Source organism: Geospiza fortis, unplaced genomic scaffold (assembly GCF_000277835.1).
Source record: "Geospiza fortis unplaced genomic scaffold, GeoFor_1.0 scaffold31, whole genome shotgun sequence".
In the NCBI taxonomy this organism is placed as follows: Eukaryota; Metazoa; Chordata; class Aves; order Passeriformes; family Thraupidae; genus Geospiza; species Geospiza fortis.
This window is the reverse complement of record NW_005054483.1, coordinates 326,278-349,056: the sequence shown is the minus strand read 5'-3', so window position 1 is coordinate 349,056 and position 22,779 is coordinate 326,278. Positions and strand designations below refer to the sequence as shown.

At 52.3% G+C, this 22,779-nt stretch overlaps 1 protein-coding gene and 1 long non-coding RNA gene across 2 annotated transcripts in view; one reads left to right on the top strand and one right to left on the bottom strand.

Moving 5' to 3' along the window:
- RNFT2 (ring finger protein, transmembrane 2) overlaps positions 1-11,742 on the top strand; it is a 30,862-nt gene extending 19,120 nt beyond the window's left edge. The window contains 4 exon segments of the mRNA XM_031063143.1: positions 1,786-1,935; positions 6,188-6,253; positions 7,144-7,245; positions 8,981-11,742. Of these exon segments, the coding sequence (XP_030919003.1) occupies positions 1,786-1,935; positions 6,188-6,253; positions 7,144-7,245; positions 8,981-9,115 (453 nt within the window). The 3' untranslated portion in view covers positions 9,116-11,742.
- LOC115948710 overlaps positions 11,096-22,779 on the bottom strand; it is a 14,545-nt gene continuing 2,861 nt past the window's right edge. The window contains exon 2 of the long non-coding RNA XR_004082499.1: positions 11,096-15,700. This is a non-coding gene — a long non-coding RNA (uncharacterized LOC115948710). The remainder of the gene's footprint in view (positions 15,701-22,779) is intronic.

Here is a 22,779-nt window from a genome sequence, read left to right as displayed (position 1 = left end):
CCCTCGTGCTGGAAGCTGTGCCCAGCTGGAACGGCTGCTCCACCCCAGGTGGGCAGCCCAGGTGTGGCGGGCGGGCCCAGGAGCTGTTGGCATCACCTGTCCCGCTGTCCCAAGGCTGACCCCTGTCCTGCCCACTGTGCTGCCAAACCCACACCTGCCCTCACCCCCCTGCCCTCCTGGCACCTGGCTCTGCCAGGGATCTGCAGGGTCTGACCCTCCAAGCCCCCGTTCCTCACCCGAGAGCATCCGGCCGCGGCGCGAGGCCTCGGCAGCCAGGGCACAGGAGATCTCGATCCTCTTCTCCTGCTCCTGCAGCTGCACCTCAGGGTCCTGCGGGGTGTCCACCTCCCCCTCGCCCAGGGGGATGACGTTCTGCAGGCTGGGAATGGCACCTGGGGTCAGCACCCCCGCCAGGACCCCCGGGGTGGGGTGGGATGGGATGGGATGGGATGGGATGGGATGGGATGGGGAGGGCAGGGAAGAGGAATGGGGATGGGGATGGGATGGGGAGGGGATGGAAGAGGAAGGGGAATGGGGATGCGATGGGGAGGGCAGGGAAGCAGCCGGTCCGATAGCAGCCGCTGGTGTGACCTCACTGGCGTCCCGGGGGACATGAGCTCATGAGCAGAGCTGTGGGGAGGATTGGATTGTCGGAGCAGCAGGATGGCCTGCGAGTGATCTCATCCAGCCCCCGGGGAAGGGCGCTGGCTGCTGCCAGCCCGGCTGCAGGACTCCATCCCCATCCCCACCTCAGCAATTAGTGATTGGCCTGCGATGACATCACTGATGACAGAGCTAACTGGGACAACACAGCAAAATTCCAGGGGAATTTCCCCTTCTCCAGGAGCTTAGCAGATAAAAGGATTTTGACAGGACAAACCCAAATCTTTCAGCCCAGATAATGTCTGCATTAAGCATCCTTCTGGGCTCCTTTGCCACCAGCTGTCCCTGCAAACAGCTGTGGGACAAAACAAACTGGGGGTGGCCCTAAATTAGACGCTTATTCAGGCTTTGGTGAAGGCTGACAAAGGATGCTGCCCATTCTTTGAGTCTGTTTTGAGAGAGAAGCATTTGAAGCAGCACACTTCCCCCTCCCCACCTTTCCTTCCTTGAGCTCTTCAGGAAGGTTTGGTCCCTTTGAGTTTTAAATGTCCTGAGGGTTTAATTTCCAGTTTTTTTGTCTGTGCACTGCCCAAGAGCCAACACCCACCTGAGGGGGAGGGGAAGGATGCTGGCAAGCATAATTAATTTGATTCTTTGGGATTACCTAAAAAGTTGTCAGGAAGACTGGGGTCACTTTACATTTAATCCCTGCACCTTCAGAAGGGCTGTATGGTCAGAGATAAACTTGCTTTCCTTTTCTCACTAATAATAGTATCTACAGTTTACATTATATGAATCCCATATTAACCTTTGTTTTTCTGCAGCATTGTCCAGACACACAATCTATTGCCCATCCATAACCTGCTCTAAAGTTTATAACTCCAAAATGCTGCATAGCAGATTTCATTGATTTCAGATTTCAGGTTTAAGTTGACAGTAAAAAAACCAAGTGAATATTTTGTTCAGCTTGTGTTCAGCTGAGCCCTGTGGAGGGATGAAGGGATATTTGTCCTGTCTGGGCACAGAGCTGAGGGGATGCAGAGAAAGCTGCACCTCATCAGTGTGGTCTCTGCATTATTTAACAGTGCTCTGATCAGTGAACACCAACCCTGCACAAATTAAATGTTCTTCTTTTGACTTCCTGGTAATAATCATGGTCTCACTTGCCTGGTTGTCTTGCAGGGAAAGTTTTATCTGATTATTGAGGAGCTGAGCCAGCTGTTCCGCTCGCTGGTGCCCATCCAGCTGTGGTACAAATACATCATGGGGGATGATCCCTCCAGCAGCTACTTCCTGGGCGGCATCCTCATCATCATGTACAGCCTCTGCAAGGTGAGCAGCACCTCCTCAGCATTCCCTGGCAGCTGGGCCAGGGGAGCAGCACAGCTGAAGGGACAAATGCTCCTTCTGCTTGTGGCTGTTCCTGCCCGGGAGCACTGAGTGCTTCAGCTGCCAAAGGCATTTTGCTGCCCAGCATGTGGGCACTGCAGGGCTGGGGGAGGATCTGAGCCTGCTCCCAGGGTTGCATCAGACTCATGAAGTCAGTGCTGCTCTGCTCATCCCTCTCTGCAGAGGCTGCAGGAGGAGGGGAGCTGGTCCTGGGGGAGCTGCACGCCTCCAGGTGTCACACAGAACAGGCTGCAGACACTCCTGGCTGTCTCTGAGCTTTCCTCTGCCACTCTCAGCTCTGAGTGCAGCAGGGAGGGGAAGCAGCAGCCAAGTCCTGCCTGGATAAAGCAGGTCCCATTCTAGGTCCTGCTGTGGCTGACACAAGTGATGAACAGGGGTAATTCATGATTCCTCAAAAACAGGAGCACAAAGTTGGTACAGATGTAAATGAGTAGGTGTGATGTAGTCAGAGGAGTCCCAGGTGTAGAAATAATTGTATTTCTGGTGCTGTGTGTTAAACCCTGCCCAGGGGCAGGGCAGTCCAGATGTTCACCCCTCTGAGAAGGGCCAGGCTTGCTCCATCCCACATCCCTGTCTGTGCCTGGGGCTCTGCAGGAGCAGCCTGAAAGTGAAGAACAGAGAATACATCCAAGCTGGAAACAGCTGAGAGGAGCAGAGCAATGCCGAATTACAGAGTATGGTGCAGGAATAGGGTCCTGCAACCCCTCCTGTCCAGGCAGTTCTTGTGAGCAGGAGCAAATCAGGCAGAGGAGGCCATGGCCAGTGAGGTGATGTGGTCACAGCAGGCCTGAGCCCAGCCAGGAGCAGGGCAAGCAGTGCCAGGACAGGAGCAGCTCCCTGCACAGCCCTCCAGCTCTTCCCTGCTCCTCTCCCTGTGCTGGGGGGAGGATTTGGGGCCCTTTCAGAGGTGTCATTGCCAGGACCCACTGCAGTATCCCCCCCTCCTTGCAGACCACAGGTGGACAGGAACAGGTTTCAAGTGATCTTTGCTGTCCCCTGCTTGCAAAAATAACTCAGCCCCTGGAAAAGGGCTGCAGCTCCACATGCAATCTCTTGCTCCTGGAGAAGCCCTCAGAGGGGGAAGGTGCTGGTGGGGAATTCTGCTCCTTGGAGCAAGGGGAGCCCAGCTCAAAAGCACAGGTGGCAGGAAAGGGCCTGCCCAGCCAGGGGCAGAGCCCAAGAGCTGCAGGGCAGAGCCCAGCAGTGAGGCAGGCTCAGGGGAGGATGAGGAGGGTGCAGAGCAGGGGGACCTGGAGCAAGGCACAGCTCACCTGGACACCTCCAGAGCACAGCTCAGTGTATGGTTTGAACAGCCAGGTGTCTGCCAGGGAAGGCAGGAGAATGTAAACCACCCCCCTCTGAATTATTATAAATTTGAAATTAAGGGGCTCTCAGACAAAGATATGGAGTAGGAATAACAGTTCTTTACTAGGGAAGAAATAAAAATAAAATAAACAATGCAGTGATACAAAACAACAGTGACAGAGTCAAAATACAGCCTGCCCCCTGTGTGTCAGGGGGTGGCACAGCCCCATCCCATGGGGGCTCAGCCCTCCTGCAGTGCCAGCTGTGCTGCTGCTGGAGCAGGGATCCTGCACAAGGGGGGAGTTTTCCTCTGCAGCTCCAGGGCTGCTGCAGATGGGCCTGGGCTCCCTCTGGCAATGCAGGGCAGCAGAAAGCTGCTCCTCTGGCAATGCAGGGGGCAAAGGCTGCTGTGCTGCTCCAGGCTCAGATTGGATCCAGGTAGGAATGCTTGGCTCCTCCCCTGGGCGCAGCATCTCCCCATGGGATGCTGGAATTGGATCAGCCCTGCAGGGACACTCAGTGGCCATGGACAGCAGAGATCTCCTGGAGGGAGGATTGGCTGTGGGAGAGAGAAAGAAAAAACTGCCCCATGGACAGCAGAGAACTGCCCCAGCTGTGACAGATGGGGATAGAACACACAGCCCAGATAAATCTTGCATTTCCAGCCTAAGACACTCAGCCATGAGCTGAGACCTCCTGGGCTGAGCTGAGCTGGAGCTGCTGTGCCCAGGGGCTGTGGGAGGAGAGCCCAGGTGAGGCTCCTCAGGCCTGGCACGGGTAGAAGCAGCTCCTTAGGGGTTAACTTGATGTTCCTGTCCTGTGAAGCCTTTATAGGGAGTGTTGAGGTGATCTAGGTTGAAAAAGCAGCTTCATTTTGGGAAGTTTGTGTCCAGGTCAGCCCTGTGCACACCAAACCTTTGCCTGAGAGGGGAAGGGAAGGGAAGGGAAGGGAAGGGAAGGGGAGGGAACTCTGAAGGGAAGGGAAGGGAAGGGAAGGGAAGGGAAGGGAAGGGAAGGGAAGGGAAGGGAAGGGAAGGGAAGGGAAGGGAAGGGAAGGGAAGGGAAGGGAAGGGAAGGGGGAGCTCCTCTGCCAGTGCAGGGCACAGAGCCCTGGCTGTGCCCATCCCATTTCCAGTCCCCAAAGCTGCAGGTCCAGCTCCTTGCCTGAGACACTGAGAATATCCCCAGAGGAGTCCACATTAGCAAAGCCACAAACCACATTAGAAAAACCACAGAAGCCAATTTGGCACTGAGAGCTCCTGTGCTCCTGGCAAAATCCCAGGGCTGGGCTGGGGCTGTGTCCCCTTCCCTGCACAAAGGGCAGGAGCACTTCCAGGAGGCTGCTGGGAGCTGGGCTGGTGCCTCTGTGTGCCCTGTGGAGCCAGGAGCCTCTGCTTTGGGTGGAGAAACCCCAGATGTTCACACACACAGCAGCCAGGTTGGATTTGTTTGCCTGTGCTGAGCAGCAGCACTCCCTGTGTGTGACCCAGCTGTGAAGTGATGGCTGGTACAACAAAAAATGAGTGAGGAATGGGTGTTGGCTGCCTGAAATATGCAGCTTTTGGGTGTGCAGGGAGCTCCAGCAGGAAAGAAATGAGGGGGTGATACGGGCTGGGAGAGGGGAGACATCAGAGCAAAGGCACTGGAGTTGTGCTGTAAGCAAAGCAAGCGGAAAAGCTGGGAATTGCACTGGGAAAGAAAGAGCTGACCCCATCCCTGGTGGGAAATGGGATGTCTGAGGCAAGTGGAGGCTGCTGGGTGGAAGCATTACTGGAAGGAGCCTTGAGCCCTGTGAGTGCTGCCTGGAATCATTCTTGGGGCTGCATCTGCTTCCCCTTGCGTTGCAGGATGAGCTCATTGGCATTCCCTGCAGTGAGCCCACTCCATCACTCACCAAATCCACTTCAGCAGCAGAGAGCCAGCTCCTCTGTGTGCCTGTGCCCTGCTGCTCCAGCCCTGCAGCTGCAGCCCCACAGCCTCCCCTGCCCCAGGGGACAGCAGCAGCTCCTGCTGGGCCCCAGCCCCAGCTGCTCCTTGCACTGTCACCTGCTCACATCTGCTTCAGTTCAGTCAGCTTTCCCTGTGCCCTGCCTGCAGGCAGGGAGGAGAAACATGATGGACTGGGTTAGGTTTTCAGGTTTTCCCCTCCTTTTCCCCTCCTTTTCCCCTCCTTTTTCCTCCTTTTCCCCTTTCCTTTTTTCCCTTTTCCTTTTTCCCCTTTCCTTTTTTCCCTTTTCCTTTTTCCTCTTTCCTTTCCCCCCCTTTTCTTTTTCCTCTTTCCTTTTCCCCCTTTCCTTTTCCCCCTTTTTCCCCTTTCCCTTCCTTTCCTTTCCTTTCCTTTCCTTTCCTTTCCTTTCCTTTCCTTTCCTTTCCTTTCCTTTCCTTTCCTTTCCTTTCCTTTCCTTTCCTTTCCTTTCCTTTTCCCTTTCCCTTTCCTTTCCTTTCCTTTCCTTTCCTTTCCTTTCCTTTCCTTTCCTTTCCCTTTCCCTTTCCCTTTCCCTTTCCCTTTTTCTTTCCCTTTCCCTTCCCCTTCCCCTTCCCCTTTCCCTTTCCCTTTCCCTTTCCCTTTCCCTGCTTAGTGGGCTGGACAATTGTCCCCAGCCCAGGCTGGTTCCAGCCCCTCTCTGTGTCCTTTAAAGTCCCCACTTTGCAGTCAGCTGTTCCCAGAGCTTTTCTGGCCACCCTTCCCCACTGTCAATTCCCATTTATTACATATTTCATGATCACCACGAAATCTTTTTTGGCACCATCGTTACTTTTCCCCCTCTGAGTATCCATTTGGAGAATGTTTGCTGAATTTCTGGACTCACACACAGACACACACAGAGATTTTGTGAAAATTCTCTAAAATGGGATGTGTTTTTTGCAGTCTTTTGACATCTGTGGCCGTGTGGGAAGCGTCAGGAAGGCACTGAAGGTCCTTTGCACCCCCCAGGTAAGGAGGAGCGGTCCCAGAGGTGGAACTTTGTTCTGAATGATAAAAATTGAAAATGGCTCAGGACCACAGAATAAAACAATGTCAGCCCATGGCTGGACAAGCTGGAGGCTCCTGTCAGGGACCTTTTGTGACATCTGCCCTGCCCCAGCTGTGCTGGGAGATTGTTCCTGTTCTGTGTGATTGGAGGCTCTGTGTAATGTGGATTAATCCAACTGCAAGGAGGTGACAAAACTTTGTAGGGCAGAGTGGGGGAAGGACTTTGGGGTGCCTGAAGTGCAGTGGCACTGAAAGAGACCCAGGAATTATCCCAGGCACTGCATTGCACAGGGCTGATATTTAGATCTGCTGCAGTGACTTCCATTTTAAAAGGGTAAAATCAAAGGCTGTAGAAGAAAAGAACCTCATCAAAGTCTGATAGAGCTTATCTTGCTTATTCCCTGGGCTTGGGCTGGTCATTTTCCCTCAGCAGGTTTCTGTTTGCCCTAAATCTGTTACAGTGGGAACAGCAACATTTCCCTTCCCTGTATCTAAAGGGGAAGTGGGCAGCCTGTGGGTGCTGCTGCTGTTTCTCTTTCTTCCATTGTGTCCTGCTTGCTAATAATAATAATAATAATCCCTCCCTCCATCTAAACACCCCTGCAAATGATGCTGAATTAATCCTCTCAGCTCCCTGTTGAGCTCATTAAATTCCATTATCCTTGCTGCACAAGTGGAGGCCCTAAAAGATGGAGTCAGCTGCAGGGGAAAGGCAGGCAGGGAGCAGAGATTCCCCTTCCCCACACTGCTGTCCCTGTGGGGAATCTGGGGGTGAAAAGCAACCTTGGTGCACATTTACCCTTCCAATCCTTTGACCTGGGGTTTGTTTTTTCCCTCCCTGTCCCTGGCAGACCTATGGGGTCCGTGCCACGAGCCAGCAGTGCAGTGAGGCAGGAGACATCTGTGCCATCTGCCAGGCAGAGTTCAGGGAACCTCTGATCCTTCTGTGCCAGGTAAGGCCCCAAACTCCCCTGCTGTGCCAGGTAAGGCCCCAAACTCCCCTGCTGCCATTCCCTCAGTGAGCTCCTGCAGGGGGGAGAGGCACAGCCAGCCTGGGAGCTCCTGCAGGCCTCTGCTGCCTCCTGATCCAGCTCCTGGTGGGTGTTGTATTACTGCATTTTTATTTTACTTCCATTTTTTCCCTGCTAAAGAACTGTTATTCCTACTCCCATATCTTTGCCTGAGAGCCCCTTAATTTCCAAGATTATAACAATTCAGAGGGAGGGGGTTTCCATTTTCCATTTCAGGGGAGGAAATTGCCCTGGGTGACCACTGGGTTGTGGCAGCTGGTGGGTGACTGTGGCTGTGGGGTGGGCACAGCCTTGTGGGGCAGGGGCTGCAAGGGGCAGTGCAGACCCTGGGGCTGCAGTGAGCAGAGCTTTACCTGCCCCTTGAGAGGGCTGGGTAGATTTAAAACTCTCTTTTGATAACAGGGATATCAAATTAAAGCCATCCTGTGCACCAAAGGTGCCTCTTAGCCTTGCTGTGAACATCTGTGCAGATGTTTCCAAGCTGGAAGCCCCTGAGGAGCTGCTTTTGGATCTGCTTGGCAGAGCTGGGATTTGAGGAGTGACATTTCTGCTGAGTCCTCATGTGTGGAGGAGTTGCCAGCCTGTCACAGCTCCTCGTGCTCCCTCCTTGCCCTTTTCCTGCTCTCCCAGTCTGGGATTGGATGGGGAGAACCCAGGGAGGGGTCGGTGCAGGAACCAGAGGAGGAAATCAGGGATGAAAACTGAAAAGAGGAAACTGGGACTGCAGAACAAAGCAAATGCAAGGAGCAGGGGGAAGAGAGAGGTTATGGGAGCTCAGTCTGGACTTAGATAACTTAGGGAACAGAGAAGGGAAGTATGGTAGAGAAAACTTCTCTTAGCCCAGGTGCTGTCAGCCTTTGGAATGTTTATTTCTAGTGCTGTTACTAAAAAACAGAGCTTTGGTAAACTGGGGTTTATTTCCCACACCCTGTGAGTGCCAGCTGCACCAGCTGCCTCCCTGCTGGTGGTGTGTCTTGTTTTGAACAGACAAGTCTGCTAAGGAGGGCAGGAGCCTCCCCTGAAATGGAAAATGGAAACCCCCTCCCTCTGAATTGTTATAATCTTTGAAATTAAGGGGCTCGCAGACAAAGAGAGGTCAGAGCCAGAACAGGCCCTGTCCCCCTGTGTGTCAGGGGGTGGCACAGCCCCATCCCATGGGGGCTCAGCCCTCCTGCAGTGCCAGCTGTGCTGCTGCTGGAGCAGGGATCCTGCACAAGGGGGGAGTTTTCCTCTGCAGCTCCAGGGCTGCTGCAGATGGGCCTGGGCTCCCTCTGGCAATGCAGGGCAGCAGAAAGCTGCTCCTCTGGCAATGCAGTGGGCAAAGGCTGTTCTGGTATCCCAAAATCTCAGATTGGATCCAGGTAGGAATGCTTGGCTCCTCCCCTGGGCGCAGCATCTCCCCATGGGATGCTGGAATTGGATCAGCCCTGCAGGGACACTCAGTGGCCATGGACAGCAGAGATCTCCTGGAGGGAGGGTTGGCTGTGGGAGAGATAAAGAAAAAACTGCCCCATGGACAGCAGAGAACTGCCCCAGCTCTGACAGATGGGGATAGAACACACACAGCCCCGTTTCCAGTGTGAGACCTGGTGACAGTCCCTGTGGCAGTGATGTGACAGCCCCTGTGGCAGTGATGTGACAGTCCCTGTGTCCCCAGCACGTGTTCTGTGAGGAGTGCCTGTGCCTGTGGTTCGACCGGGAGAAGACGTGTCCCCTGTGCCGCTCGGTGACCGTGGAGACGCTGCGCTGCTGGAAGGATGGCACCACCTCTGCCCACCTGCAGGTCTACTGACAGACAGACAGACAGCAGGGCACCTCTGCCCACCTGCAGGTGTACTGACAGACAGACAGACAGCAGGGCACCTCTGCCCACCTGCAGGTGCACTGACTGACTGCAGGGCAGCTCACCAGGCACAGAGCAGGACAATCCCAGGATCCCTGCTCAGTTCTGTCAGTTCTTCCAGCTCTGAGCCAACAGAACAATTGTGACTGGCCACAAACTTTACCCTGGAAGGAAGGGGAGGTGTGGGTTATGTTGTGGCAAACTCCAGGGTGTTTCTGGAGCTTACAGGGCTGTAAAGTTTGGGATGTTTCCTGTTTTCCTTTCAGTATGGACAAACACAGCGTGTCCAGGGCGGGGGAGCTGTGAGGGCTGAACAAAGCTGTGCTCTGGCTCAGGAGCTCCACATCACCTGGGCCTGCATTCCCTGAATCCATCACTTTACAGAATTACACAGCACCTCTCTCTGAGAACTCTTCGCAAGCAGGGCTTCAGAACCTCCTGTCACAGCTGCAGTTGCAGAAATGTCATTTCCCAGCTGTTATTTTCCAATTGATGTCACAAATGGCACATGCTGTCACCTTGGGAAAATCACAGGGAGCTTGGGAAGGACCCTGCCAGTGAGGCTGGAAATGACACCTCCTTTCCCTGGAAATGTTCTTCCTCTTTAACTTTCATGGTGAGACTTTCTGATTTCCTGTTCTCTGGGGAGAGCAGAGGGAGGTTGAAGTTGAGTTGGGTTTGTCTGGATAGAAATCCAGCACTTGTCTAAGAGCATCTCACAAACTCAGTGTCCCTGCCCTGTGTTCCTCAGCCAGGACCTGCCTGGCTCCTCCAGCAGGGAAAACCAGAGCCTTGAGCTGCAGCAGGAGCTCCTGAGGAAGGAGAACCCTGGCAGGAATTAACAGGAATTACCCAATCCCTGTGGCTGAGCTCTCTGCCGAGCTTCTCCAGCAGCACCTCAGAGGGAGCTGCTGTTTGTTCTGGGGTTTTCCCTGTCCCCAAACCACCCCCAGGAGCAGCAGCATCCCCAGCTCATTGCCATGGAAATGGCTGAAGGTGACAGCCCCACCTGAGCCGTCAGCAGGAAGAGGCTCCTGAGGGAAGGAGGTTGTGTCTGTGCTGATGGAAACTCCACAGGGAGGAATTAAAGCCAACAGGAGCTGATGGGAACAGGAGTGAGGCTCCACATTTCTTTGGAAGTAAGCTCAGTGTGGCTGAGGAGGAGTGGTGAGAGCAGAGCCTGAGCTGGGCAGAGTCCAGACCTGGCTTGGGAGGTTCAGGGAAGCAAAGCAGGAAAAGCTTTGATTTCCAAACCAAAGTGATGTCAAATTCTTGTCTAATGGATCCTGTGAAAGTGGAGAACTGAGCCAAGGAATCCCATCGTTCCCTGCAATGGGAATAACTCCCCTGTCTTTGGGATGGGAGAGTTCAGAATGGCAGGGAGCAAGGTTTGCATTGGGCATAACAAATGTGATGTGTGATAGCCTGGAATATTCACCAGGAAAAGGGGAAATCAGTGATTCCATGGGCAGGGAGGTTCTGAAAGGCCTCAGTGTCACTGCAGTGCCAGGGAACCCAAGGCTTGGTGTTCCTGCTTTCAAACGGTTGGAAAAGCTGCTTCTCATTCTGAATTTTTTTCTCTAAATGCTCCTGGAAAATGTGTTTGGAGAAGTGTAGGAAAAGCTCGGTAGGAAAGTGTGGGATACGCTGCTTCCAAATTCAGTTTGTATTGGTGGTAAGGCAGGAAATCAAAGGGACAGTGTGGGTTTGCATTCTTAAAGTTTTGGGGTGGGTTTTTTTTGGGAGGATGGTCATCCTGCCTTCTCCTAGAACATGACACTTGGACCAGAAAACATCCAGGGGAAACTTCAGTTCCAGTGATTGTTGATTTCCATGGGAAAACAGGGAAGGATGTGGAAGGAAATTCCTCAGAGAGGAAATAAAACCAGGAGCCTTTTTTTTTTTTTTGCCATTGAACAGTTATTTTTCTTTTTTTTTTTAATAAATTCCTTATAAATATGTACAAAGAGTCTCAGCATATGAAATTCCTTTTACAAAAGAGAGAAGCCCCATCCAGCCAGGACCAGGAGCCTCCTGGAGCTCCAGGAACTCCGAGCACAGGCCCTGCCCTTGCTTTGGTGAGGGGGAAACCTGCACAGTGACCCTGCTGGAGTTTCATCCCAATGGTTCTGGATCAGCAAAATGCCAGGAACTGGGCATTCCCTGCCTGACATTCCCTGGGCAATGCCCCTGGCAGACACTGGGGGATTCCCAGTGGCCTCAGGACTAAGGAGGATGGGAGGGTTTTGTGATAAACTGGTGAATGACTGGAAAAGGGATGCTGTAAAAACCCAGGGAATTCAATCCCACTGCAGCTGGGTTTGCTCTGCTTGCTGCCACCTGTAACTGCTGATGGAGTAACCAATAAAGGTGTTACTAAAAAGGTGTAAGTAACAATGGTGTAACTAATAATGGCCATTTAATCCTCAGATGCTTTCAGTGGATATTTATCAAGCTCCAAAGTCTCTTCCTGAAAATATTAAAAAACCTTAGGATATTCAAGCACTTCAGTAATTCCCTCAGAGTGGACACTGAAGTCACATCAAAATTCACTCCTGTACTCAAATAAATATTTGAAAAAAAAAAAAGTTTTTATTTTGTGGTGTAAAAACCCAAGGCAGGAGCAGCAGGTGAGGATCCCTCTCCTCTCCTCAGACTGGCTGGTTCTAGGGAAGCCCAATTCCCATGGTATTCCCAATTCCCTCAGCCCTTGGATCTGGAAATGGCATGGCCAGAATCTCCTCACTGTTGTGATGAGATGGAAAGTTCAGCTCACACACAGCAAAGTTACCCAAGGACGAGGCTGAGTTTGAAGCTTGGATTGAAAATCAAATTTGCTGCGAGCAAACTGGCTCCAGGGAAAGTTGTGCACCTGCTGGGGAGCTGGGATACAGCCAGGAGGGCTGGACATGGACAGTGTGTCCAGGATTCAGTGTGAGCCTCAGGTCGTCTGTTCTGTACACACCAGGTTCCTGTTGAGATCAGGGACAGATGCTGTGTAGGAAAATTGGGTGTTATGGGCTATTCTGTCCTCACTGGGGCCATTTTTCACAGGGCAGTGCAGTTTTGCAGCTGGGAATGCCTCATTCCAGGCTGGCTGTGGACAGCCACTGCACCAGTTTAACCAGTTCAGTTTGTCATGGATTTCAACAGCAGGAACTGCTTCTGCTCACGCTGAGGGTTTAAGAGACCTTTTTAACTTTTACTGTGATACAGAAACAAAACAGACTCACAAATCAGATGAAGCTGATTCAAGAAGTGTTTAAGGAGGATTTAAGGGAATTGCTTTAGCAGTGGGCTTGGCTCAGAGGAATTCCTGCCTCCCTCTCTGAAGCAGGAGCAGGATGGGATTCACCCCAGCTCCCTGCTCTGGGCGCTGCCCCTCCTGGGCACACCAAGCTGTGGGACAGGAGGCCTGGGCCCATCTCAGCTTTTTTACCTGCTGAAAGGAATTGTGCAGGAGAAGAGGGAGGAATGTGGAGCTCCTGGGCCAAGCCCTGCCTTGGGGTAACCCAGCATTGCTGAGGAGTTCACTGGCCAGAGCAGCAGTTGGAGCAGGTGGCAGCAGCCCACACCAGGCTGCTCTTTTCCCTGGGAATATGGAATTCCAGGTTGTGCTGGGAGCTGCCTTGGCAGAGAGCTGCTTTAAAGATTCATGAAGAGTTCCCTCCCAGCCGTGCTCTGCGCAGACCATGAGCTCATAAGCGAGCTCTGAAACCCGAGAGGGCTCCGTTTCTCCACAGCCCTCCCAGCTGAGCCAACCCCGGCGTTGCTCGGCTGCTGTGAGAGAACAAAAGGGCCAGAGGGGAACTGTGCCGGTTTCCTGCCCACAGGAGGGGACTGGGAATTTCCAGGGAGCTCACAGCACCCTTCCCTTTCCGTGCAAACACCAACCAGGGGAAAAGCAGATCTTGTAGAAAGGATAAAAACACTCCTTGTCAAAAAATGGAGGCGTTCAAGGATAGCAATTACACCACAAAATGTAAGGCTTTGACAAATCCATACCCTCAACAAGCAATTCCAGTTCTGTACAGGGAATTGTGGCTACAAAACTCCAAAACTTCACCCTCAGTTCACACAAAACATCCAGTTTGGAACTACAGAAGTGAAGCAAACCAGGAACAAGACAGGGTTTGGGGTGCCAGACCTGCTCTGGTTTCCACTTGGGAAGCACCATCCATGTGGCAGTTCCAGGCTGGGCAGGACAAGTCTGGTAACATTTTTTGCTGACTGTTTGGAGCCCCTGAGGAGAGCAATCCCCTGGCAGCTCTGAGGTTTGGGAATTTTCACAGACAAGCCTGTCCATGGGGGGTTGGGACTGAGGGAGATCAGCCAATCCCTGCACTGGGGCTGATCACAGATCTGGGGGCTCTCCCGAGGTGGGGAGGACAGAACTTCCCTTCCTTTTCCTTGGCTGTGCTGCTCCAAGGGAATTGAAACACTGGGAGCAGCCTGAAGGCTGCAGCCCCCAACAGCCAGGGCAGCAGAGAGAAAGGGCAGTGCCAGCTGTGTGCACAGGGAAATGGAATAATGCCTATTCCAGGTGAGAAGTTGATTACATTCAGAGCTGATAAAGGTGAGGAATCTGTGGGAGAGCCTCTGAGGGATGTGACCCAGCCCGGGGAGGATGTGCCCTAAGCCAAGTGTCACATCCATGGTTCCTGTTCAAGTGGGACTGTGCAATTCCACAGGCACAATTTCACTCCCACATTCCAGGGGTTTCCAGAAATTGGTATTTTCAAGGCTCTGCCCAGCACTGCTGGAATCAGCTGAGGCTCCTCCTTTTGTTAAAAAGGCTCCTCCTTTTGTTTCTGTAGGAGACTGAGCTGGGAAGGGGTTCAGGATGCTGAGGATTACTGAGCATCAGGGCAGAAATGGCAGGAAAATGTTCCACTGGTCCCTGTGGCTCTGAGACCACCCCAAGGGTATGGACAGACAAACTACACAGAGCTACACCACCCCTCCCAACACTGCACATCACCAAGGCTTCTCACTAGAAACCATCTGCTCTTCCAGCAGAGCCCTTGCTGCTGTTTGGGAATGGACTTGGATCAATATCAGCCAGGAAAACGTGTGCAGGGGCTCAAAACACTGCAGTGAATATTTGATAAAGGGAGAATTTAGCTTTCAGATTGCTTAGAAACATTTCTCCTGCAGCAGTGGAAAATGCAGGGTCTCACTGGACACAGAGGCCACTCGGGTTCTTCCTGGGCTGGGTGGAGGGTGGGAAGTATTTTGAAAAGAGCCAAATTTCCTTCAGAAATCGGGTTCTAACATTCCTTTATGCCTTTGAAAACGCCCTCCCTGCCATGGCAGGGTCAATTTTCTGGTGCAAATATCTGAAGGTAGGAAAAATGTTTCTAAAAAACTGTGCACAGGTTGCTGTATGTGGAAGGTACCCGAAATCTGACAGGTAGTTTTGGCTGCAAGGAAAAAAGTGCTCAGTACTAGACTGAAAAAAGCCCTTTGACTTCTAAGGCCAAGTTCTCCTGTTATCCCCTGCTCTAGTGATCAGTCTGGATAAGAGTTCTCTTCCCTGGTTCACGGGATGTGGGACTGAATAAATCACCATGCAGGAGAATTCCCAGCTCTGGAGCTGCAGAAAGTGCTGCTCTAGCAGACTTTGATGTGCACACTGCAGTGGAAAGGGCCCTGTGTCCTTTCCACCTCAGTGCCTGCTGCTTCCCAAGCTCCACACTGTCAAAAAGAAAAAGAACTGCTCCAAAGAAAAGGAGTTTTATAAAGTTCTGGGGTAGATTATTTGTTTTGTCTTAGTTTCTGCAGAGATTGAAAGAAAGAAAGAAAAAAAAAAATAGCACCTTCTCAACAAGTCTTATTTTTTGCTATCTTGTGTATAAATATCAATAACCAAAATAGATCTTTCCTTGTCCCACGTTTCAGAACATCCTCTTGGGGAAACTGTAGCACCACAGAGAGGCAGTTTAGCCCCAGACAAATATTAAATGTAGCACCAGAGAAACTAAAGTCATAGGAAAGCTGATCTCCCCTGGTGCCAGAGCATGAATATTTACACACACAAACTGCTGTCCGAGCCGCTCCGCACCCGCTCCCGCCACGCCTGGGCAGCACGTTTGGAATTCTCAGGATTACAAATCTGGGTGTAGAGATTCCTCCTCATCCTGCTGCAGAAATGGGCCGGCAGGGCAGTGGGTGGTGTCCAGCAGGGCCAGCAGCAGCGCCAAGGCTCGGCCTGCGGGAGCAGGGCTGCTCACAGCAGCGATCTGATCTACAGGGAATGTCGCTTACGCTCTCGACAAGGCATGCACGCGTCCACGTCTGCATACACAGGGGTTACATTCTTCTATATATAAGCAGGTTTTGTGTCTCTGGTTTGCTGCTGGGCCCTTGAACAGCTCCTTCCGGGCAAATCCTCCTTCTCACGTCGCCCAAAGCACTTCCAGCATCTCCCACTTCTTTCTTTCTCTCCACTCTTCACAGCTGCTGCTCAGGCTCTGGATTCCCTGGAGGAAAAGGGGAAACAATTTTCTCCAAGGGCACAGGGTTTGTTCCAGCCTAAGAAAGCAAAAGAATGGGGTTGGGTGTTAATTATGTTGATGCATTGGGTACAATAAAAGCTTCTTTTAAATTTATGCTTGAACCCTCCTACTAAATTTACAGACGAAGTGTGGAGTTTATGGGGAGGAGGATTTGTGCACAGACAGGAGATGATGCCTTTGGCCCTGGGTACTGCAGATTTTTGGGAGCTCTCCCCCTTGCAAGGCTCCTTTTGGGTGCTCCATCTTCATTTACATCACTTTAACAAAAATGTGAACTTTTAGGGAAGCCATTAAATTTGTTCCAGGTAGGCAGTGGGGCGCACGGAGTATCACAGGAGACTGCAAGAACTCACTCATCCCTGCCTCTGCCACTGATTAGATTTGTGGCCTTGAGCAAACCACTGCTTTCAGTTCTGCTGGAAAATGAGGGCACTAATAACTTCCTTGCCTCACAGGTGGGCTGCGAGCCTCAATTAATAAAGTGCTCAGAGAAAGGCACCCATCTAAGTGCAAATTAGCAGGAGAGGTGCCCAAGGGGCATCTGCGATGAAATTCCCATTTCCCAGCGTTTGTCCCTCAGTTTGTTGATAGCAGCCCTGGCTGGGGCAGATGCCATGGATATCTCCTTGGCAGGCGGTGACAATGAGAGATCCTAGAAAAACCTGCACGGAGAAACCTCCGCGGCCGCCGGGATGAGGTGATTTCACCGCGGGGAGAGGAGGGGGAGTCGCTGACGGTGCAACTGCAGCAGCAATGAAGTCACAGCTAATTAGGGCCGGCCAAGAGCTCCGGGGCAGATCCTGAGCTGCCTTGCTCCAGAATCCCTCCCCTTGCTGCTGTCCTGCCCTGCTCATGCCAGCGGGAAGGCAGCAGGAGACAGCCTGGGGATGAGATGGGCTCCGGGGATAGAGGTGAATTGTGCTGGCACGGACTCTGAGCAGAATCCCAGAGTATCCCGAGTGGGAAGGGACCCCAGGGATCATCAGTCCAACTCCTGACTCCAGGACACCCCAGCAATTCCCCCTGAGCCTGAGGGCAAACACAGCCTTGGGGCTGTGACCTTTCCCTGTCCCTGGAATGTCTCAGGAGCCTGAACCACATCTGCTGTACCCCAGCTCCTGCCAGCTGCCCACAGGATGTGGCAATTCCAGCCTCTCCCTCCCTCATTCCCAGCCCTGCTTTCTAGTTTCAGGGAATCTGAGGCACCGGTGGGAATGGCTGGAAGGAGGAAGGCCAGGATGAACCCTCCAGAGGTGAAGCACATTTCAGTCTGGCTCTGATCAAGGCTGTCAGCCAGCCCCATCCCAGGGCTGCTGCTCCTCCAGGCTCCATCTCCCACATCCCACCTGCCCTCTGGAAATACTGGAGTGTCCCAAAGTGCTTTAGCAGAGCTGCTTGGCTCTTTTGGCAGAAGGTAAATAGGAGAGGTGTTTGCTGTGTGGGGAGGGACAAACACAGCTAAACAAAACCAGCAGCTGGGCACAGGGAGTCAATGCAGAGCTCCAGGGATAGCCCAGGGCTTGGAATGCCCCCTGCTCAGCCTTCCTGCTTCCCTGTGTGCTCAGGGAGAGGCACACAGCACCACGGGATCCTCCAGACTGGGAAACATCACCAGGAGGGGATTTGGGTACCTCACTCCCCCCACAAACGCCAGAATTGCCCAGAGCAGGGCACAGCTGGGCTTTGAGTGTGGCAGTGAACAAAGCAATGTGGCTGCCTTCACTCCAAGAGGTGAGATATTTACTCAAGTTACACTGGAATAAAGAGTCCAGCAGTTGATTAAAGGATTTCCTCCACAGCAAAACCATTTAATCCTTATTTATTATTTCTCCTGTAGCAGCACTTCCAGCTGCCAAGCTCTGAACCCTTGTCCTGCTGTGCCACCCGTGGCTGGCAACAGATCATCCGTGGTGTCACTGTATTTTACAAACTGTCTCTCTGTGTCACTTAACGTATAGAAAATCTATAAAAACCTGTAAAAGTTGATAAATCCTAGAACATCTTGAACTCCAAGCGATAAATCTGCTCCAGGGCAGGCAGAGAGCTCAGCACAATGTTTATGCATCTCACAAGCCCCATTCTAAGGGCTTAAATGGCTCTTAAGTTTTGCATCAGCCTCGTGCTGGCCTTCTGCAGGAAGGTGAATTTCATGGAAAGAATAAAAGAGAACCCCAGAATTCTGGCCCTGAGCCCATCTCTCAATAAACCAATTTTGAATATCCTAGGCTGTGTTAAAGCCATTTCTGGGTGCATGTTGGCTGCATTGCCAGTATCTGACTCATTAATGGAATATACTTTGAGCCAATTCTGATCTCATTTATAGCACCGTAAATCCAGGGCAACCCAATTGACTCCAGTGGAGTTACTCCAAATTTCCCACAATAGGCACTCAGCAGACAGAGCAAAATTTGGTACTTTGGGTCTGAAAAAGGCTGGGGAAAGCCAAACTACATCCCATTTGTACTGGGGTGGATAGTAAGTTGGAAAGAGAACCAGCATATCCCTTCTGTAGAGCTGCTGAAAAAATGATTATTTTATGTGCCATTCTTAAAAAGCTGAAACTTTGGGGGAAACTGTCCACAACTATCAACATTTTCATTTCCTTATAAAAGAAAATGAATTATGGCTGAGTGCCTGTATGAAAAATGCAGTGTCTATTGGAAACATGGATGGGAACGATAAGGAAAAATTCACTTCCTCTGAAATTTGTTCATGGGAACTGACATTCCCTTTGGTGATGTATCCCTCTGTGCCTGGGCATTTAGGGAGAGACAGATTTCGCTCAGAAGGTTGCTCTCGACCATTGCACAAAGGAAGCAATAAGGTTATGAGACAACAAATGGTTTTGGTTACAAAACCACCTCAGCCAACCTGGCCACATCCCGGTGCTTTAACACACACAGGCAGCTCCACTTCCCATTTATCTGGAATTCTCCAGCCGTATCCCACAGCTTTACCAAAAAAACCAAGCTGCTGGGATGGGCATGAAACGACTCAGGTAGGGGGTCCTGTGTCTCTTAGCACTTCTCTGGCTGATTTTTATTCAGGGAGGGGAGGAGAAGCCACCTTTGGGCAGCACCTGCACGAAACCAGAGCAGAGTTTGAGCTCCCGGCTCCGGCAGCAGCTGGAAAAAGGAGTTCTGCTCACGGCTACTGTGTCAGCATGGAACTGCTCCATTTAAAGGGATTACAGGGGCCGCTGGCTTGGCACACGTCCCACTGCTAATAAACAAAATAACAGTTATTGATATATTGAAAGGGAAAAATATATCCAAGGGCTTGGATGGCTGAGGGCACGCTGGAGGCAGGGACTAAACGAGGCACAATCGCTCCCGTCCCCGCGCAGCAGCAGCTTAATGAGGGAACAAGGGCTGGGCAAAAGCCCTGTCAAATTCCCAAGCAGCCCCATCCGTGTACACTCACACTTCATTAGCATCTCCGCGGGAGGTGGAAGGGCAACTTGGAAGACCAAAAAACAATTAGGAGGGGGTTCAGGAGTGCTAGAAATGAACTGGGAAGAACGGTGTGTCCGGGAGATCTTTGTATAGGAAGAGCAGGGAACCCAGACAGTAAAAAAATACATTTGGGCTCCAGTCCTCCCACAAAGACTGTCCTGCTTTGCCTCAGTCCACCCGTGGAATGAGCCATTCCTGGGCCGCTGTTTGTTCGTGCAAACTCTAATGTTTGTTTATCGGGAGAATTAATGCTGAAGGTTTTCTTGCTTCAATTTAACGGTGAGGCTGGGGCGAGGGTGGCAGGGACCTTTGGCTTTTTTGAGCAGGATGCTTGCCACTGGGAAGGGCTGGCTTTTTCCTGATCCAGGAGGATAAACAACAGAGCCTGCCTCTTTGTGTGAGGCACACACACGGGGTTGGATGTTTGTCCTGGTGCAGAACCAGCTCTCTGCATCTCCACTGCCTCTGGTCCTTCGTTTGCTCTGCTCTCCTGCACAGCTCAGTGGGACACCTCCAGAAATCTTATCAACCCAGTTTTAATACAGATAATTAACTGCACTGAGACTTTGGACAGAGTGGCTCTGCATGAACCTCGCAGCAAACAGTGGGGGGAATTCCTGGCAACACAGTGGGCACGGAACCAGGCTGGTGGAGCTGGCAGGGACAAGTAGGGTTTGATTTTAATACACTGCCACTCCTGAACTAACAGAGCGAAATACAAGTGACATTGTATGCCAAACTGGCACCTGACAACTATACTTCATGCCCTGGTTGGATGTTTCAAGGTGATGTCAGATTACATATTACAACTACCAGTTGCAAAGCATCCATCCCCAAATCCCAAGCAGGGTCTGCAGATGCAGGCTGGTCACAGCCCTAATCCTGCTCCACTGCCATCAGCCAGGGCTGAGGGAGCAGGAGGGGTTCCCTGGAGCACGGGAATGTTCCCTGAGCTGTGCTGCTGTGTGAGGCCACACGGAGCTGAGGGAACAAGCACCAACCTCCTGCCTCAGAACGCTCACAGCAGCCAACGCTGCTGCCTCTTGAAAAAGCAGGAGGGGAACTCGAGGAATAACCTAAGCTGAAACTGGCCTTTTCCTCTTTTCTCCATTCCTTCTGCAACCACCAGATCACGAGACAAAGGCTGACTCTGCAGGGCACTCATTAACTGTAAAGTCACTCTCCTCTTACCAGCCTTTCCATGAAATCCAAAGATCACAAGTGGTTAGAGGCTGGACTTCCCAGCTTGTTGCAGGACAATGTTATTGTCACTGCAGAGTTCTTTGAGGATGGCAGAAAACTGCCTGTTTTGTTCAGAAATACTCTGCTGAGGTAATCAAACACTGTCTTACCTCATCTCCAAGGCTAACCCAGCTCACTGCACTGTCACTGGGGCTCCGAGACACTGCAGACTGTCAGAAACCTCCACTGGTGAAAGCAAATTACTGCTCAGGATGAAAAGATTATTAATGGCCAGAATAACCGAGGAACTGAGGTGCAGATGACACAGTTAATTATTCTGGGCTTGCATTGTATTTTCATCTGCAGCTTGGTCACTTGTGCCTCAGAAGCGTGGCAGGAGTGGGACAGGTTGCACACAGGGACAGCCAGGAGTGTCACCAGCCTGTTCATCTGTGCCTTTATCCCTGAAACCGCTTCCCATCACACACCAGGAGCTCCTTTTCAGCCTTACATGTGTATTTGTGTCCAGGAGCATTTGGAGGCAGCTCAACACTGTCTGTGGCAGCCTCTGAAGCCAGGGGCAGGACGGTGCTGCCCATGGCATTCGCCTCGGAGGCGCCCGGGATAATGCTTGGCTTTTCCACAGCCTCTCATCAAAGCCATTTATAAGCAACTGGTGGGCAGAAATGGAAGTGAGCACTCCAGGATCAACAGCAGAAGAGATTGGGGGGAAAAGAAGAGTGTCTGCCCAATAAACCTTCACAAAAATTAATACTCCAAACAGCTTTGGCCTCGTGGGATTGCCAGCAGGTCTGGGCTGAGCGCGTGCATGGATCACTGGGGCCAGCTGACAGGCTCCCTCTGCCAGCCCTGCTCACCTGCCACCTCCTCTGCCTGGGACAGAGTCCCAGACTGGGCAGGGAGGAATCTCCCTGGCTTGTCAGAAAGAAATGGACATTTGAGACATTAGATAAGGGAGATCACTGCCATTCCCCCTTGGATTTCAGCTTTGTTTGTGCTCAGAGAGGCCAGCAAGGCAGACGGGTGGGTTTGCTTCCAAACACTGGAACCAAACTTGCCACAAACTGACGGGGAGGGAGAGATGTGTTTGCTCTGCTCCTGACCACAGTCCCACACCACTGACACCACCTCTGAGGCACCATCCAGAGCCTGCTTTTATAGAAATTGAGGCTTCAATTCACCAAAACACCACAGTTCTCCTCTGTTTTTGTTTCAAAGAAAGCTTTCCAGAGGTGACCAGCGGAGCCTCCCGCCAGACACAGCAGTTGTGGCTCGGATGGATGATAACAATGCCCCCCCACAGAGCGCACACACACAGTGCAAACACACAGACCTGCTGGAAAACCTCATTTTTAAACTCTCTGATAACCTGACTTTCCTTCCACACCACCATATCCAACCTGGTGGGATACCAGTGCACGCTGAAAGTTAGACATGCGCTGAAATTGTGCCCTGAACACAGACAGACACTGGGGGGTGTTTATGATGCAATTTACAGCACCCTAAAGAGGAGCCCGTGCTCCTTGGGTCTGTGGCGACAAATCCACGACCCAAAGAACACTACAGAGCACCCAAAATCCCTGAGGTGACCCCACATATGCTCAGTATCCCTGAGTGCTCCCAGGGCTGAGAGCGCAGAGCTGCCCCCACAAGCCCCGGAGCTGTCACCAGGATGGCAACAACGAAGGTTACAGGACCAGGCATGTCCTGGTCCCCTGCTGCTCGTTTGCTCAGTGGCTCTGGAGCACAGAACCAGCAGTAACTGGGCTTGGGTGCTTTTCCTGGCCAGTGGCTTGGGACCCCCTCGGGGAGAACCCCCAACACTGGGCAAGGCATTAATCAAAACACAGAGTCAATGTCCCAGGTGCCCCACTGGAAAGTCCAGCGGGGACATTCCACCACCCAGTGACCTTAGGGATGAGTGCCACACAGCACCCGCGGATCTAAAGCCCACCAGGGAATGACAGGACACAGGGAAAGTTCCTCCACGCAAAAAAGGGCTGGAGGTTTGGCAGGCACGGGTGTGCGGGGCACCCTCCAGCTCTCAGGACCGGCAGCTGGGGCAACACGGGACCTGCTCGGCTCCCCCTGAGCTGCCCCGCGCCGCTGCCGGGCATGGAGCTCAAACTGCCCCACAGGAGCACGGGTGGAGCGGGCGGAGGGGAGCCACGGGGGTGGAAGCCGTGAGAAGTTTGGGGAAGGGGAAATGGGGCGTTTGAGGAGTCTTGGGAAAAGGGGAGAGGAGAGAGGGAAAGTGGGGATGGAGGGGACGGGGGGAGAGGTGAGAGCGACAGGTCGGTGCGACCTGGCACCGGCAGTCCAGGGAGAGGAAGAGAGAGGAGAGGAAGAGGAGTAGGAAAAGGAGAGCGGTCGGTGTGACCCGGCAGCACGAGCAGCCCGCGGCTCCGTGCGGTGCCGCGGTCATTGCCCGCAGCCC